The sequence below is a fragment of the Aristolochia californica genome, unplaced genomic scaffold, assembly GCF_029961685.1.
Source record: "Aristolochia californica isolate CCGP_79_NKW_82.1479 unplaced genomic scaffold, dmAriCali1.0.hap1 SCAF_6, whole genome shotgun sequence".
In the NCBI taxonomy this organism is placed as follows: Eukaryota; Viridiplantae; Streptophyta; class Magnoliopsida; order Piperales; family Aristolochiaceae; genus Aristolochia; species Aristolochia californica.
The window spans coordinates 43149222-43166325 of record NW_027182257.1 but is presented as its reverse complement, the minus strand read 5'-3'; the positions used below and the strand labels follow the sequence as shown (position 1 = coordinate 43166325).

The 17104-nt window shown below is 39.0% G+C and overlaps 3 protein-coding genes and 1 non-coding gene across 4 annotated transcripts; 1 reads left to right on the top strand and 3 right to left on the bottom strand.

Annotated features, from left to right (window-relative positions):
* Nucleotides 1–166: 166 nt before the first annotated feature.
* LOC137967067 (uncharacterized) lies at nt 167–1090 on the bottom strand. The gene is made up of 3 exons (XM_068813492.1): nt 803–1090; nt 574–708; nt 167–427 (listed from the first exon to the last, which is right to left on the bottom strand). The coding sequence occupies exons 1-3, from the start codon at nt 1079–1081 to the stop codon at nt 368–370; spliced, it is 474 nt and encodes a 157-aa protein (XP_068669593.1). The 5' UTR covers nt 1082–1090; the 3' UTR covers nt 167–367.
* Nucleotides 1091–2883: 1793 nt separating this feature from the next.
* LOC137934127 (peptidyl-prolyl cis-trans isomerase CYP57) lies at nt 2884–10723 on the top strand. The gene is made up of 10 exons (XM_068778367.1): nt 2884–3232; nt 3862–4040; nt 4179–4280; nt 4776–4888; nt 5344–5482; nt 7123–7336; nt 8523–8562; nt 9307–9499; nt 9938–10078; nt 10231–10723. Exons 1-10 carry the CDS (start codon nt 3013–3015, stop codon nt 10369–10371), a joined length of 1482 nt encoding a protein of 493 aa, XP_068634468.1. The 5' UTR covers nt 2884–3012; the 3' UTR covers nt 10372–10723.
* A 1460-nt stretch (nt 10724–12183) lies between these two features.
* Nucleotides 12184–15647, bottom strand: LOC137934385 (formin-like protein 20). Its single transcript, XM_068778672.1, has 2 exons — nt 15589–15647; nt 12184–15076 (listed from the first exon to the last, which is right to left on the bottom strand). The coding sequence occupies exon 2, from the start codon at nt 14394–14396 to the stop codon at nt 12402–12404; it is 1995 nt and encodes a 664-aa protein (XP_068634773.1). The 5' UTR covers nt 14397–15076; nt 15589–15647; the 3' UTR covers nt 12184–12401.
* A 1054-nt stretch (nt 15648–16701) lies between these two features.
* TRNAR-ACG (transfer RNA arginine (anticodon ACG)) lies at nt 16702–16774 on the bottom strand. The gene has a single exon. It is a non-coding gene; the product is annotated as a tRNA-Arg (tRNA).
* Nucleotides 16775–17104: the final 330 nt, after the last annotated feature.

The following is a 17104-nucleotide window of genomic DNA, read 5'->3' as shown; positions in this document are numbered from 1 at the left end:
AGGGTTTTCTCAAATCTTTCAGTCACTGGTTGATAAAAAATTATTTTTTTCACCTTTTTCTTCTACCTTGTATAGGCAAAATTTAGGATTTGGACAGTTAAATATTCTTGATACTTGCTTGCACCAGGTTACAGGTTAAACATATCAGCTATGAACAGATACTCAATACATGGAAATTCAAATCTTTTTCGGTAACAGTATTGCTTCTATATCAAAATCCTGATCCCATTAAAGAAAAAAAAAAAAAATCTTCCCCAGTAGCGGATATCTGGATCTGGTATGCTTCGTTAAGAAATCCCACAATCTGTCACTGCAGCTGTTCTACCTTTTTCTTCCATTGCAAAGTCCAACAGAGCTTTCCCGAGCGCTAGGCTCTGTTGCACCTCCAAGTCCAAGACAGCAGTTTCAGTTTCTTCTTCAGTCTCCTCTGCAAACAATCACAAATACTTTCCCCGAGTTAGAGCTTCTGATATTTGGGAAGAAATGGAGTGTTGGATTTTAATGGCGGATCAACGCTGGTAAAAAGTGAATGTCGATAGGTTAGAAAAAAAAGGAGAATTAATTGAGCCATGCCTTCCAGTTGGATTTGGAACTCTTCTTCTCCTCTTCGCACTCGATCTTCTCGTATCTCCACCTTCTTCTCACTGGAAAGACAAGATGCTGGAACCAACCGCACGGCTTCAGACCAGAAGATCTGTACCTCTTTTCCTGCGGTTTGCATCACCGTTATCTCATTTGGACAACACCCATGAAAAGCATCTATTGTTTAACGCATCCATTGGACCTTAAAAAGGCTGCTCACCTTCTTGCTTTTAAGTCTCCATCTCCCACCGGTCTTCTGGTTCTCGTTCAAGCCAGACGACCTCAACTGCTGCGAGTAGGCGAGCAGCTGCTCCTTCCTGTTGCACCCCGGTCTTGATTTCTCCGGCTTCCAATCGAACTTCTTCCGGTCTGTCCCGTTCCGATCGGTGACCGTCGTCCTCCAGCATGACGTCGGCGGCTGGACGTAGACGGTGACAATGACATTGTTATTGCTCCACTTCCGTGGCTGATTTTCTTCATCTTCGCTCCTGATCTCCATGTTAGAAACTTTCTGGGTTTGTTGCAGTGGAAGTTGAATTGAACAAAAATGGAGTGTAAGAAAAGAGTGGTTGTTCCTGATTTCCTCTTGTTCTGTTGTAACCGACTCGGTTGAACCGGTACTCAAATCATTTTCCTGCAAAGACGTGTCTCGAGGAATTCATGGGAGGTGATGGCTGCTGCTGATGCTTGTTTTTTATCTGTAAATCCGTCCATGGCATATGAAGAAACTTTTATATGATATGATTATTGTATGTTTCAATAAACTTCTAATATTGTTTCGATTTTAATGTGACAATTAATTAAGATAAATAATATGGAGAAAAACAAGAGTAAAAGAATTCGACCATAAATGTCTCTTTGTTAGTCCAAAAATGTGAACTTTAAAATTAAGAGATTTAACGAATCTTTGTCATCCATATGGAAAGAGTGAATTGTAAGCCTAAACATGAATTTCTAACAATATGAAATTCATCATATAATTTTAAACGGAAGCAAAATTATACCTCCTTTCATACGTTTCAGATTCCTTCTCTCTATTCTCTGTTCGGCGCTTCCGATCTTTGAACACTCTCGGCGATGGCTAAAACTGAAAGGGCTTGAGTGACGAGACAGGGGACCCAAAAACAACAATCTAAAGCCAACCTCCCATCAAGGTTGTTCATGGTTTCGTGTTACTGAAGGAGTTGCAACTGCCAGAAGTTGAGACCACGATTATGAGAAAATCGTTTCTCATAATAAACGGTTAACATTCTCCACTTGGTCCAAACTTCTAATATAATCTTAAACCCATCGATAATCTGAATTTAAGTAATAAATACATGAATCATGGCGATAGGTCATCTAATGACGAATATTATCTTCCATGTATTACTATGTATTTATTTCTTATACTTTAAGAATAAACCATATGTTTACTCTTGGTCCAACACAGATAAATTTTCTCAAAATGAAAGAGCACATAAATATTAGAAAAAAAAAACATCACATTAATTAAGAATTTCACTGAAATAACATTGTTCATACAATGAAAAAATTACATAATGGAACCAAGTCACATATTCACAACATGATCTTTGAATTTAAACCGTGGAATGCCCTTAGTCAAAGGATCTGTGATCATTAAGTCAGTGCTGACGTGCTCAATGACCACTTTCTTTTCTTTAATACGTTCTCTTATGGCCAAATACTTTATGTCGATGTGTTTACTTCGACTTCCACTTTTGTTGAATATTGAACAATGAATCTAATATAATGAGAAAACTTTTTACAAATTTTATCAACACATATAACTGAAATTAGCCTTATATTGTGTTCCCAAGATAAATATTTAATATATTAATATCGACGATAAAAATATTTTGGTAAATTTATATATGAATTGTGCCCTTTTACAAACATGTAGCTTTTTTATTTTTATATTAAGTTTAAAAATTTACAGAGATAATATGTCAATGTTACATTATCATTAAATTAAAATTTCAGCATAGGTTATTTTTGGTAAAATTTTATAAAAAATTCTATGTTTTTGTATTTATATGATTTTATGATATTTAATATTATATTATATTAATAATCATGAGAGAGAATTTAAATATTATAAAAGTAAGGCTTTGATTAAGTATTTATTTTATGTATTTAATTAAATAAATAACTTTAGTTTAAATTTTCATAATTTTTAAATTAATAAAGAAAATTTATCTTACTCTAGATTATTTTATTAATAAATTCCTTCTACAGTTTGTACTATATATATATGAGCTAGCAAAAATTACAATCTGCTTTTCAAGTACACCAAGAGGTTTTGCCAACGGAGAAGGCAGTAGGGCTCTGAAGAGAGGAGCCCCAATTTCTTAAGCTCGTCTTCCCTGTTACAGATTTCTTAAAACTGAGGACCTTGATCGGTTTTCTGCCGCATAACCGAAAGCTGGGATGTCTTCCGTCTACGTGTTGGAGCCTCCGACGAGAGGAAAAGTGGTGCTGCACACCACGTATGGGCCCCTAGACATTGAGCTCTGGCCGAAAGAAGCTCCCAAAACTGTCAGAAATTTTGTGCAGCTCTGCCTCGAATGCTACTACGACAATACCGTCTTTCATCGAGTCATCAAATCTTTTCTTGTCCAAGGAGGCGATCCCACCGGCTCGGGAAGTGGTACCGATGACGAAAAACCCTTAACTTCCTTCTCCCTAGGAGTTTGAAGATTTAGACTAACAAATTTATTTACATGGTAGTTGAAATTTGTCAAATTTTATTTCCTATTTTATCAAGATTGAAAAATATAGACGGTGCTTGATCTTTGAAGCTTTTTTATTTTTTTCCTCGAGAAAAAAGGACACACTTGAGTTTACTCTTTGGTTTACCATAAAAAGAGAAAGCATTGAAAAAAACAGACTCGCTTGAGATTAAGCTGCCATTAGTGGATGATTTTATAGATAGGTAATGTGGATGAAGCTTTTTCTTGAAAGAAAAATTTTAAGGTACTAATTATTATTTTTTAGTAGGAAAATTTTATAAAAAGTGTTACAGTGTTCAACTGTTAACATGATAATTTCAAAGTTTCCCATTTTTAGCGTGGAGAATGTTGAGAAGTTGTATTGTTTTCCTGATTGTTAAACACCGCTATATGTTCAAACATGCTTTTTGTTGGGGCTCACATTGACTACTGATTAATTAGCAGTCGTATGATAGCTGACATTGGAACTTATTGGTTTTCCAGGCTAATGTATTTCACCATTAGCATATGTTGACAGTTGAAACTGTCCTGTATTTTGTAATTGCAGGTGGTGAAAGTATATATGGCGGTGTATTTCCTGATGAATTCCATTCCCGCCTAAGATTCAAGCATAGGGGTTTGGTAGCATCGGCTAACGCTGGGTCCCCTGATTCAAATGGTAGTCAGTTCTTTATAACTTTGGACCGCTGTGATTGGCTTGATAAGAAGAATACCATATTTGGAAAGGTAATTAACTGACAATCTGTTTCATTTTTTAATATAAGAGAACTCTGCTCATTTAAAAAAATAAAGAAGAATTCTGCTACTGTTTGGAGGGTAATTTATATTTTATTTCCTGTAATTTTTTTTTCATACAAAATGCAGGTTACTGGGGATTCAGTATTTAATCTTCTACATTTAGGTGAGGTAGAGACTGATAAGAATGACAGGCCATTGGACCCTCCTCCCAGAATTCTCTCAGTTGAGGTATTTTTGCTACACTACTGTTATTACGACATATACAACATTTCTTCCATGATAATACTAATACCAATACTAAATTACTACTACTACTGCCACAACTATTACTACTAATACTACTACTAACATTCAAAATCAGATGTAGAATGAGGAAAAAGCAACTTAAGGAACTTCTGCATTTTGATGTAGAGAAATAGAATAACTAAAATCTAACTCTAGCTTAGTGCATAATTCTGCATTTTTGGTTTCTTTTTTTATCCGTATACAGCCAAATATGTTTTCAGTAATCACATGTAACCTACTCTGGAGGTTTTCTCCTTCCTTTCCTTGAAAACAATTACTAGTTTCGGTAATTATAGATTTTTTTAAGGTTTTTGAGGAATTTGATGGGCATGCTTTAGTTTCATGTCAGACCCTTAGCTATAATGATTCAGGGATCTTATCTGATGCAGTTGCTTTGTTCTCTTTGGTGCCATTGATCTACTAAAATCTATCCTTCAGGTACTATGGAATCCTTTTGATGATATTGTTACAAGAAAGGTATCTGGGAAGTTATCGTCTTCATCTTTGGCTGATGATGTTGAGGGGAAAGATCAAAAGAAGAAAGGCGTGAAGTAAGTTTTACTTTTACCTTTGTACTGGGTGACCTTGTCATCTGTCAAGAGTTGATAGGAGTTTTTCTCATCATATTGTGGTGCGAACTCTTCACATTTGAAAGATGGATGATCGGGACATGGATTCGATTATCAAATCAGTGGGTGGATCATGAATCTATTTTTCTAACCCTCCAGTTGCTAGTGTGAAAAATCTTGTTTGAACAAACATCTATTTTTTCTGCCACAGATCGGATGGTTATTTTTGTTTGGTCTAATCAAAGTTTGAGCAACTGGCAGTATATGTCAGGATCCATTAGATGGCTCGAGATATATGGTGTAAGGTAGGGTCCATCTTGTTCGCACCGCAATAAGATGCAGATTATTTTTTAATGATTCTCTTTAATGGTTGTTTGAAGGTAGTTTTATATGTAAGACAACACATGAAAGAAGGGTTGCTTTTTGTGCTCTTTTAGGAAGCTGAATTTGCTTTCTTTTGGAGAAGAAGCCGAAGAAGAAGAGAAAGAGCTAGCAACTGTGAAAGAGAAAATTAAAAGCAGTCATGATGTGCTAAATGATCCACGTCTCCTGAAAGAACCATCAGAAAAGGAACAGGTGACGACACAAACACCTAATGTGATTTTATCATGTTATACCAATTTAGCGGGCTCATGTAAATTTCTGATATTTTGGGATGTCACTGCCACATTGTTACTAATCCTGTACTCTACTCTACTCTACTCTTTGAATGAGACTTGGAGACTTTTTAAGGAATCTGGCCTGCTTAAAAATCTCGAGTTCCACTTGATTAGACTTGTCTCAGGGCTGGCATGGAACTCATCCAAATGCTATAGTTTTAAGTATGCCTAGTTTTGCTAGAAGTAGCTAAAAGTAACATGGATTTATAATTTCCTTGAAGGTTAAGCTTTGATGTCGGACTTCATTTTTTGCTCAATCAGGTCAATTGATTTAGTTTTTCATGCAAGGAGTTTAAAAAGCTGTGTAAAGGAGGTTGCAAAGTGTTAGTCTAAGTTAGTAGGATTTGATCAGATGGGTCGAAGAAGTTAGTTTCTTCTGTTTTTCGAAGACTTTTCCACTTCAGGCATGTACTGCACATGTCCTCCTTGATAGAGGTTACTCAAGGCTGAGAATTAAAGCTTCAGCAAACAAGAGAATGTCCTAATAATGTCCAAGGGACATTCAAACTGCTTTTTTCAGCATGCACTTGCTGGTGGAGGTCAAATTTGGAACAGAGGTTTTCAGAAATAAACTGAGTTACGGGGTTAGTTTCTGAGAAAGTTAGGATATTTGGATAATATCTTTGGTTCATTTTCAGAGGTTTCTTAATGTAGAATCTTGGGTTCTAGACTCACAGGTCACAGGGTTAATTGACTGTCTGTTTCTATGGTCAGTATTTGGGGGAAAAAAAGAAAGCTGAACAGCTGCTCCCTGAAAACTTTCCTTTGATGGTTGGTCGGACATATTTTTGGCCTATTTGAGGAATTTTTATGTTTTTATTTTTTGCTACTGCTGCTCTTCCATTATAATTTAGACTAACAGGGCATAAGGAGCTATGGATTGAAAAGATAGGAATCCCCATTGTAGTTAAGTATGAAAACACTGGAAGATTGTCAATCTCCATATGTCTCCCAAGGAGCAAGAATTTCTTATACTTAAGCACTTAGCCTGTTCCTGCCTTCTCCATAAAGCCTTCCTTGATTCTGGACTTTTAAGTGCTGCCTGCATTCTCTTTTGTTTGTTGATTGGCAAGTCTCAGTACCTAAAGCCATGCTAATGCAGAATAATACATTTATCATTTCCCTGTTCCAACTTTATGACATTTGAGTCTGTTGTGATGCTGTTGAAGATTAATCATATGCTGAGAATCTTTCCAAGGAAAGTACCAAGGAAAGTAGCAAAAATAAAGTATCATTTATTCGAGAATGTAAAGACAAGTGACCCATCTTTGAGTCCAAACTTGAGGGAAAACTATGCAAACATAACATAAACATACCTTATTCCTTCTCACACTATGATCTTAATCAGTTCAATAAATGGTAGGGGAGCTATCATCCATTTGTGAGGCTGCTCATCACCACATTAACATTGATGCATGTTTGTACATTTGGTGTTGATTATCTCTTGAATAGGCAAAGTGGGTATTTCTGATTTCCATGCAGAGCATAGTCCAGTTTCTATCAGACTGTAATTGTTCAAATGTTTCAAAAGTATATCAGTACATGTTCTATGTGTAGAACTTGTCGGAAGTGAAGGATATGCAGAGATTCTTTAGAGAGGCTCTAACTAAAAGAGATGCTGGGGAGAAAGAAGCAGATACTATTCTTTCTGATATTAATGACCTCACTGATGATGAAGATGAGGCCAAATTTGATGAGCGCATGCGCTTACAAATTCTGAAAAAGCGGAAGGAGCTTGGTGACATCCCTACTGTGGAAAAATCGTCTACAGGTATTTGTTTTACCTTTACCTTGAATTGTTGGGGTTAAATTATAGGCAATGCCTGAGACATAGATGTTGTAGGTCATGGCATTTAGGATTATAAAGTCTGCACTGTACATGTAGTGCCTCTTCCTCTATATGCCAATTAAGGTTTTCTAGACAAAACTTATCTTGATTTGATTGATCTGAGTTTTTTTTAGCATGCCATGCATGCCAAAGTTCCACATCATGTGTATTTCTTCTTTAGGGAACAGAGCAAACTCTAGCCATCCATGTTATTGATGGTGGGAAGATTGTATCTTCTCAAATTTTCTATGACTTGTATCTGTGATAACAACTCTTCTTTCTGTAAATGTCAACTCCTTCCTTTATATGATTTGGATAACTCCATTTTCTATGTATATTTGCTATTCCTTGTGCTCACTGTACCCCTGCTGGCAACTCAGCTTGCCTGTGAACACAAAATCCCCATTTTTATGCTCATGGAACTCCCTTTCTAATGTGCCCAGAACTCAATATGCTCTTAGTTACCATTCAAAAACCCTAAATCATAAAAATTGCATTTGTGCCACCTCTTTGTAATAGATTATGGTCATAAATCACAAGAAATGCATCTCAATCACAAAGACTGAGCATGGAGTGTGTGAGGTGTTCCTAACATATGAAATGATTATCTTTATGTAAAGCGAACACCCTCATTCTAGTCAGTCTCTCTCTCTCTCTCTCTTTGCCCACCCCACCCCCCCGAGTCAATGGCCTTTGTTGCATTGCAAGCCCGAATTTTGTGGACTACTGTTTGAAACTCTTTACAAATTGGGGCTTTACATGATCCATTACACACTTCATTTTTAATAAAGTGATGTAAAACAGTAAACATGGTTCCCATATGCATTATGAACGTGATATGCATCAGTATATGTGCTTAGCAATTCATCTAAATGGATCTTAACTTAACTTTTTCCTGTTGGTTTCTTTTTTTGTTGTTATTTTTATTTGGATTTAATCTTTGGTGTTTGGATGTGTATATCTTGTTATATCACACATAAATTCTTCAATGACTTGCAGAACCTGGTTTCCAAAATGGAGGCATGCGTTATCTATTTAAAATATTCTTGATTGTTTGGTATATCACATGGAAAAACAGTCTCCTGTTTAGATATTATTCTAAGTGGCTTTATTTATACTTTTAATGCAGAAAAAAAAAGTTTGAAGGAACGAAGAAGCTCTCCTCCAAGGTATACATTTTGGTCATAGTTTTTATCGTTTCTTATCTTATCTTCTGAGTGTTAATATGAGTAATCAGTCAGTGAAGATGCCAGCTGAAGTGTCTCTGATGGCCAAATACTAGCTTCACCAAAACTGTTTCCAGTCAATTTTACTGACATTGAGTTCCCATCCCAGCTGTGACCTTTCAATTGCTTTGTATTGGAGTCTGCTGTCTTGAGTAAAGGCATTATGAAAAGGTTTATCTGTTTTGGTAGTTCAAAAGCAGAATTCTAATACTCGTTTCTTATTAAATGGTCCAGTAAGCTTCATGCTTTAGGGATTAGTTTCTAAGCTTGAGACTGTTTCTTTTACTGCTTACTGGATAGTGCTTATGATGCTTATGCCACTAATTTGATTGTGGAACTCTCAAGAGTAATCTGTTTATTCTGAATACTGCTAAAAGATAAATGATGAGGATATAATTCGTGCTATAATCTCTGAGTTTTGGTGATTTGGAAGATATCTTTTCGTTCAAACCTTGTGAACAACATAGAATAAGGGGTTCTATTGAATGCAGGCACTTCAATCATCCATGATAGGTGCAAAGCGATATGGGCTATCTGCTGATTTAGTTTATGTAGATTTGAACAATTTTAATCTTTATAGTTATACTCAATGAAGTCTTGGAAGAGTCTTTTGCAGATTTAGCCTCATTTGATGATTTTTGTCTTGAAGGTTATCACTTGGTTTTTTAATTGTTTTATGGTGGCCAGGGTCAAGAGTGAAGATCTTGAAAGCATACCCAAGAAGGAGAAGCTCTCTTTAAAGAAAAAGGGCATTGGATCAGAAGCTAGAGCTGAGCAAATGGCTAAAGCTGATGGAGACTTGCAGCTTTTGGGCCAAGCTGAGCAAGAAAGATACATGCACAAACAGAGGAAACGCAGAGTGCAGGGACGTGAAGAAGAGGTACTCTGTTTGAAAATTTAAGCTAGTTCTCTTTTCTGATCTCTTTATTTATTTATTTGTGTTTGTGAATTTGTTTCTTGCACCCCCTCGAATAACTTGGTAAGTTCTTGCCATTGTGCAAGTAAACCTTTTTCTTATGCCTCTGTAGAAATGGTACATTTAAAATGTTTTTATTTTTATTTTTTATGGGGTTACATTTAAAATGGGATAATGCCTTTGTTATCATCCGAAGGTGGGATCTCCAAAACAACTTACTGACCTAATGGCCGTAGTGCACCAGTGTATTTTGCCATTGAGTACTTTTTAAACTAATATTTGTGCTTCTTCCTGTATGTTTTGGTTGTGTGTGAGTTCCTTTATTTTTTTTAAAAAGGTGTTCGGTGTCAAAGTCTGGGCCTTACTGTTTTACTGTTGTGATTCTTTTTTATTTCATGTCAGACACTAGCAAGGCTGCAGAATTTTAAGAAGGCCCTTTCTTCAAATACAGTCCAAAATAGTGAACCTGGTGTTGGCGATGAGGAGGGTGAATCTGGATGGTTTTCCAATAAGTTGAAGTTTTTGTCTGACCCTTCTAACAAGGTGCCTAAAATTTATATTTGCATGCATTGGTCATTTTTTCTTTCCATAACTTTTTGGAATGTTACATTGAGTGAAATTTCTTAAAACACCATATACTGATCCTTTCTGAGATACCCATGAGATACCCATGAGAGAGAACGTTTGCTATGCAGGATGCCATGTCCCGGAAGGATGACCCTAACGAGTATCTAGTGCATGATCCACTTTTGGAGAAGGGTAAAGAGAAGTTCAATAAGACGCAAGCAAAGCTAAAGCGCCGAGAACGAGAGTGGGCAGGGAAATCACTCACTTAGTGTGCCAATGTCTGAAGGTAATTGGGTTCTCAGGCTTTCAGCTTCCATTATCCTTTGTTGTAACCTGTATCTTAGTAGAGAACTACATGAAGCTAGAGCTGCTTTAGCTGTAGGTAATTAGAAGGTATAGGGCTGTTGAAAGAGTTCATTTAAGGTTTTAAGTACACGACAAGAGAAGAAACAATTACAATTCGTTCTTCTTCTGATTTTGTCAGTGTACAGTAATCTATATTCATGTACACTACATCTCACATATTTTTGTAATTTACTCAAGAAGGGTGGTGTACCTTGGGCATTGTTTAGATTGTTTTCTGGAATTTGTCCATTTTTCATGAATTTAGTTTTCTACTTTTTTTTCTTTTTTCTACCTGTAAAGCAAAAACTAAAAAGCCAACCATTTAGAAAGAGTAAAAAAGAATTGAACAAAGTGCAAAATCGATGTTCGAAGACTCAGACTGGAACCCTAAGAAATTGATAGACCACTGGATGACCCAGTTGATTTTGTATTTCAACCATCGGTTGTTTGGCAGTCGGGTCAGTCAGAAAATAGTGAAAGATAAGCTCATGTAGGGTTCTCTCCTCCAGGGAACATGAGGCTGGACCGTGATTTGATATGCATTCCTGAATTTCAGTATCCAAGTGAAGTCCTTCTCTCATCTCATCTTTATGGGTATTTTTGCAGTCTTCCTTGTCTAATCTGGTTCCATAGGTGGCTATAAGCATAACTACTAGGGATATCTTTAGAAATTTCTTCAAAGCCTTCATAAAGTGAAACATGTGGAGAGACTAATATCACAAAGGATTTGAAATGTCACTCCACATCTCAAACACATTGACGAGAAATAGGCCTTAAGTCTGAGATATGTTGTAGAAACAAGAGGTTGTTGTGAATCAAATTTGTGCAAAGGACAACATAGCTAATTTACTAATTAAATGTCAACCTGTAACCGGTTTCATTGTAATTGTCGAAAGCATGGATCTGATTTTTTTTTGTAAAGTCATGAGACCAAACAGGAAAGCATATGTATTTGTAACGGTTTCATATGTTATGTATGGTATCATAAACGAATGCAAAAAATTCATGAAATTAGATACTTGAAACATGTTTGTATGATATTTTGTGAGTACTAATTGGATATTGAGGTCTAATGTATCCATTAGACATACACTTGTACAGGGTCTTGAATAGGGAGTGATTGTTGGTAGGGGTGGCACCAAGTCAAACGTTCAAACTCAACTCACAATAATGTAGACACTTTTTCTTTAAGAGGCATCCCACCAAACAAAAAAAGTCTGTGAGCCCGTCTGAACGCTGTAATCAGTTGAATCCAACGGCTAGCATTCGTGGATAAAAATTTTAGTTTAGTCAAGGATCAAGAAATTGCGGAGGCTGACGCCCGTACCAACTAATCTTCCGCAAAACGTAGCGTAAAACTCTTGTTCCGGCGAATCGGCGACAATCCACGATTGCATTATTAAAAAATAATAAATAATAAGAACCACACGTTCGAGGAAACGCGGGGGAAAAGCTTCTGGCCCCACCTCTTGCGACAATGATGCCATTCTAACAAAAAAAATATTCTGCATTTTCCTCTTCCCCAAGCAAGCATTTGATTAAGACCTTTCCACTCGATACAAACGGAACCAGAGTTTTTTTTTTTTTTTTTTTTTTTTTAAAGAAAATTACAAGAAAAACAAATATTTTCCAAATCTATATTATATTACAAAAAGAATAAACGAAATTTTCTTTTTTTTTTCTTTTCTCTAAATACGAGGCATTGAAATACCTCCTCTTCACGTATGGTCACAATATAAAAATAATAATAATAAAATAAAATAAAAATGACAAGCAACAACCTCTCCCATCTACCCAAGCTTCTTCACGCCCTATCGTCATCAAATCAAAAAAATGAAAACCCATTATTTCCTTTAAAAGTGTGGGCCGGGCCTGCTCATCGTTAGATCATTTGCCGGACCACCCTGATCTCACTTTACACGTGGCACACTCCCTTTTTTATATTAGCAAATCTCTAACTCGGGCCGGAACCGGGTCCCACCTCCTTCTCTCTAAGCGAATTCAGCTTCTCCAGCCTCAGACCTGCCCGGAACCGCGCAATGAACGTGTCGGCCTTCAAATCAACGGTCGGACTCGGGCAGAACAACGACACGTTCCGATCTTCCGCGAATTCTCGGTCCGAAATATCACCCGCCTCCGAATCCGAAACCTCGCCGAGAAGGCTCCGGACCCTCACGAAATCACCCTTACGTTTGAATTTCACATCCTTCATCTGAAACGGCGGCGGAGGCGGCGGCGCCACCGGTACCAGCGGCGACTGGCCACCGCTGCTCAGATAATCTCCTGCCATCAGGTGATCGAAATGTCCGCTTCTCGAAAACTCCGGTCGGGGTACCACGTTTCTTGGCGGACGGGAAGGCGGAGACCGCGGCGCCACCGATACCAGAGGTGACTGGCCACCTCTGCTCAGGGAACCTTGTGTCCTCATGTGATCAAAATGTTTGCTTCTTGAAAACTCTGGCTGCGGTGCCTCGTTTCTCGACGGCCGCGGAGGTGGCGGCGGTGGCGGCGGCGGTGGTGGTGTCAGAGAGGATGTTTTGATGGCATGGTTTTTCTTAGCTTTGTGCAATTTCTTTTGAGAGAACCAATTATAAAAAACAGACGTCGCCGGTGGCGGCGGCGGCGGCGGCGGTGGTGGGGGATATGAAGGCGCAGTTGGTGCCTCGTCTGACCCTGAAGAAGAATTAGAAATTCTGTTCTTGTGTTTCTTGAGTTTTTTCTGATTGTAGAAAGAAGCCAATGCCGTCGCGATGTCTTTCGCAGCTCCTCGCGTCCTTGTCTTGTCGGACTTCTTGTGATCGGCTCTCGGGGGTGGAGGCGGCGGAGGCGGAGGGGGTTTCTTCCTGGTTTCTCTCACGTATGACTCGGACTTGGACTTGGCTACGCGAGAAAGCGCTTCGAACTTGTGACTGCTCTTCGGCTTTGGCGGTTGTGGCGAGGATGACGGTGGCGAGACGCCGCTTCCCGACTGATGAAGGACGTGCTTATCGACGAAGATCGTTGGGACGTCCCGATGATTACCGACGAAATCTCCACCGTATGATCTCCGTCGACGGTGCCTGCGATGCTCCGATCGTCTTTGGCTGCTGACCTCACTGTCGTCCCAAGATAGTCGTCCGGTTTCCGACCCTCTCAGTTCCTCCTTCCTTAAATCGGGATAAGAGCTACTTTCTCTCAATCGACTTCTCTGAGGGGGGGAAACGTCCGGCACCTGGGGAAGTGAGTCTTCGGCAGCTTTATGATCTTCCGGTGGAGTCACCATCGTCGCGGAGGCGATACCGTTATCGGAAATGACACCCTCAGGCTCCGCGAGTTTGCTGTCATTGACCTCATTAAGATTGCCATGCTGGCGACGACGATGGGCCGATCGAGGCCGGGCGGCCACCTCTGTATCATCATGAAATCTCCGGCGATTCTCCGTCGCCCATTCCTCCTGCCTCAGATCCGGATACGAACTGCTACTCCTCCTTAGTGGCCTACATCTCAAACTTCCTTCCGTCTCCTCCGTCGTCTGGATGACATTGTACCCATAACTGTAGTTATACTGCTGGAACCATTTGGGGATCGCAATCCCGGGACTCCGCGGCCGAGATTCCGACCGAGGTGTCGATTTGTCCAAACCCCCATTATTTTCGACAGCCGTCGGGGTGACAGCCGCGTAAGCAACCTCACCAGACCCACCGTTGCCGGCCGGGTTCCTACTCAAGAACCCACACACGATCGCGAAAAAAACCAAGAACAGATTCAAGGCATCCCAGCTCTTCTTAACGTGATAGGCTCGAAAAATCCGCGCCACATTAGCAAAAAAAGGAGGCAGATAGAAATAAAGCAGAGAAAGAATCAACACAAAAAAAACAGCAAACACCCACAATTTGAAGTCCCGCCGACGAGTCGCCTGTGGCTCCCAGAAGGGCGGTGACCCGGGGGGCTTCTCTCTATCCTCCTCCATTAGGGAGAGAGGTGTAGTGGTTACGTTATGCCACTTTTCGAATATGCGGAATGAGATTATTAAGTGGAGACACAAAGAGGAGGCAATGATTGTTTATAATGGAGGTGGAGTGGAGGCGGAGAGGGGATTTCTTTTTCCATTTTCTTTTCGATCCAGACACGGAAAGAGTAAAGACACTTCCCGCAAGCTTCTGCGGAGGGGTTGGTTTATTAGTATGGGAATAAAAACAAACATCCAATGAGCAGAGAGAGGAGAGACAGGGAAAGGAGCAGTCATCACAACAGTACTCTGTTGGCCATTGTCAGCCAGCAAACAGAAGCAAGAAAACCACACGGGAGTTCTTTTCTCCGCTTTCTAATAAAGGCATCTCTGTACTGTAACTGGCTACTTGGGCGTATTCTTGTCCGGGAATTGCTGGAATTTTAGGAATAGCCCACGCTTCCGACAACCAGATTTTCAGATTCTCTCCTCTGTACGAAATTGCCAGCAAAGTTGTTGAAACTTTACAGTTCCATTGAAACCTTCTTCAACTTTTTTAGCACACAATCTGTAATCGTTTTTGCTACTTCTTTGCGTTTCTCTGTATCATCGTCACCACTCTTCCTTACTGTTTGCTTTACTAATCCATGCGAGATAGAATGTGGGCACATTGAGGTTAGACTAAGAGCCTGATTCTGCCCCTAATCAAAATTAAATGAAAATGTGAACTCCTTAAACAATTATACTTTGAAATTATGGATACAATCAAATCTCCTAAGTTAAAACAAAGGTTGTGATTCCACCCCCTACACTAACTCAGTGACTTCCAAAACTGAATGATTCGTGCACTCCTTAAGCAATTAGACTTTAAAAAATCAAATCGGATTAGGACAACCCTACACAGAGTTTCCAAAATTGAGTGCATTGGCTCGGTTTATGAATTGATTCGCCAAAATCACAAGTTAAATATGATTTTATTTAAATAATAAAACCAAATTAAATATGAAATTCCAACAAGAGGGGATATTCGAGGTAAAGAACTTCACCACTACGAAACCCATCAATCAAAATGATCGAAAGAGCAGATATCGTAATCTAAAACGTCAAACGAAGCACTAAAGACTCATCCATCCTTCCAACCTTGCAGAAACAATTCGAACTCATCTGAAAGGATGCATTATTTGGAAAAAAGAAACCTCTTCATTTATCTTACCTTCGAGCAAACGTATTTGGAATGTAACCAGAAGTTGTCAATCTGTAGAAGACACCACGCCAAGAAATCCTTATTAGAGCCAACAAAATTTGCGCCTTCAAATTTGGAGCCGTGCTGATTACTAATCAGTAGTAGTGTGGAATAATTTAAAAGAGGATTTTCTCGAAGGAGAGACGTGAGATATCTGATGTTATCGGGTGGAGTAGAAAGTAGAACAGTTTGGAAATCTGTTAACGTCAGAGAAATAAAAAATTGGCGAAGCTGTTTTCGGGTAGATAGAGGAGAAAGCAATCTCGCCCGTCCGGGCAGAAAGGAGAACAGAAGTCACCGGCAGGGAAGAGCCGATATAGGAGCAGAAAACCAGTTTCTTTTAAAAAAATATAGAGGAAAGAAAATTTGGAGGACGACGATTCATCATTCAAGCATGCGAGAGATTTCCTTATTAGATTTCCTTATTAAAAGAGGATTTTCTCGAAGGAGAGACGTGAGATATCTGATGTTATCGGGTGGAGTAGAAAGTAGAACAGTTTGGAAATCTGTTAACGTCAGAGAAATAAAAAATTGGCGAAGCTGTTTTCGGGTAGATAGAGGAGAAAGCAATCTCGCCCGTCCGGGCAGAAAGGAGAACAGAAGTCACCGGCAGGGAAGAGCCGATATAGGAGCAGAAAACCAGTTTCTTTTAAAAAAATATAGAGGAAAGAAAATTTGGAGGACGACGATTCATCATTCAAGCATGCGAGAGATTTCCTTATTAGATTTCCTTATTAAAAGAGGATTTTCTCGAAGGAGAGACGTGAGATATCTGATGTTATCGGGTGGAGTAGAAAGTAGAACAGTTTGGAAATCTGTTAACGTCAGAGAAATAAAAAAGTGGCGAAGCTGTTTTCGGGTAGATAGAGGAGAAAGCAATCTCGCCCGTCCGGGCAGAAAGGAGAACAGAAGTCACCGGCAGGGAAGAGCCGATATAGGAGCAGAAAACCAGTTTCTTTTCAAAAAATATAGAGGAAAGAAAATTTGGAGGACGACGATTCATCATTCAAGCATGCGAGAGATTTCCTTATTAGAATGAGACACGGGTGAGAGCAAAGAAAAATAATGACGAAAAGCGCGCAACGACTCCACTGGGGATCGAACCCAGAATCTCTGGTTCCGTAGACCAGCGCCTTATCCATTGGGCCATGGAGTCAGGCTCCTTAATCAGACTCGAGTAGTTTTTAATTTCACTGATTATAAATCCAACCTTAAGCATTATCAAGCTTTGAAACAGTTTTGATCTGGGTATCTTATCAGAAAAATTTTCCAGTGCTGCAAATCATTGTTGATGGCATTTGGGATTGGTTAGATGTTATTACCTAATCTCAATCGTCAAAGATTTTCTTATTATCTATTATGCTTTGTCCAACAACTATTATGATAAGATGGTTGAAGAATAAAACCAAACAATAGTTCAAACTTCATTGTTTTGTGATAGACCGTGATACAAAACTTATGACCTGGGTAAAGTTTCAATAAACAA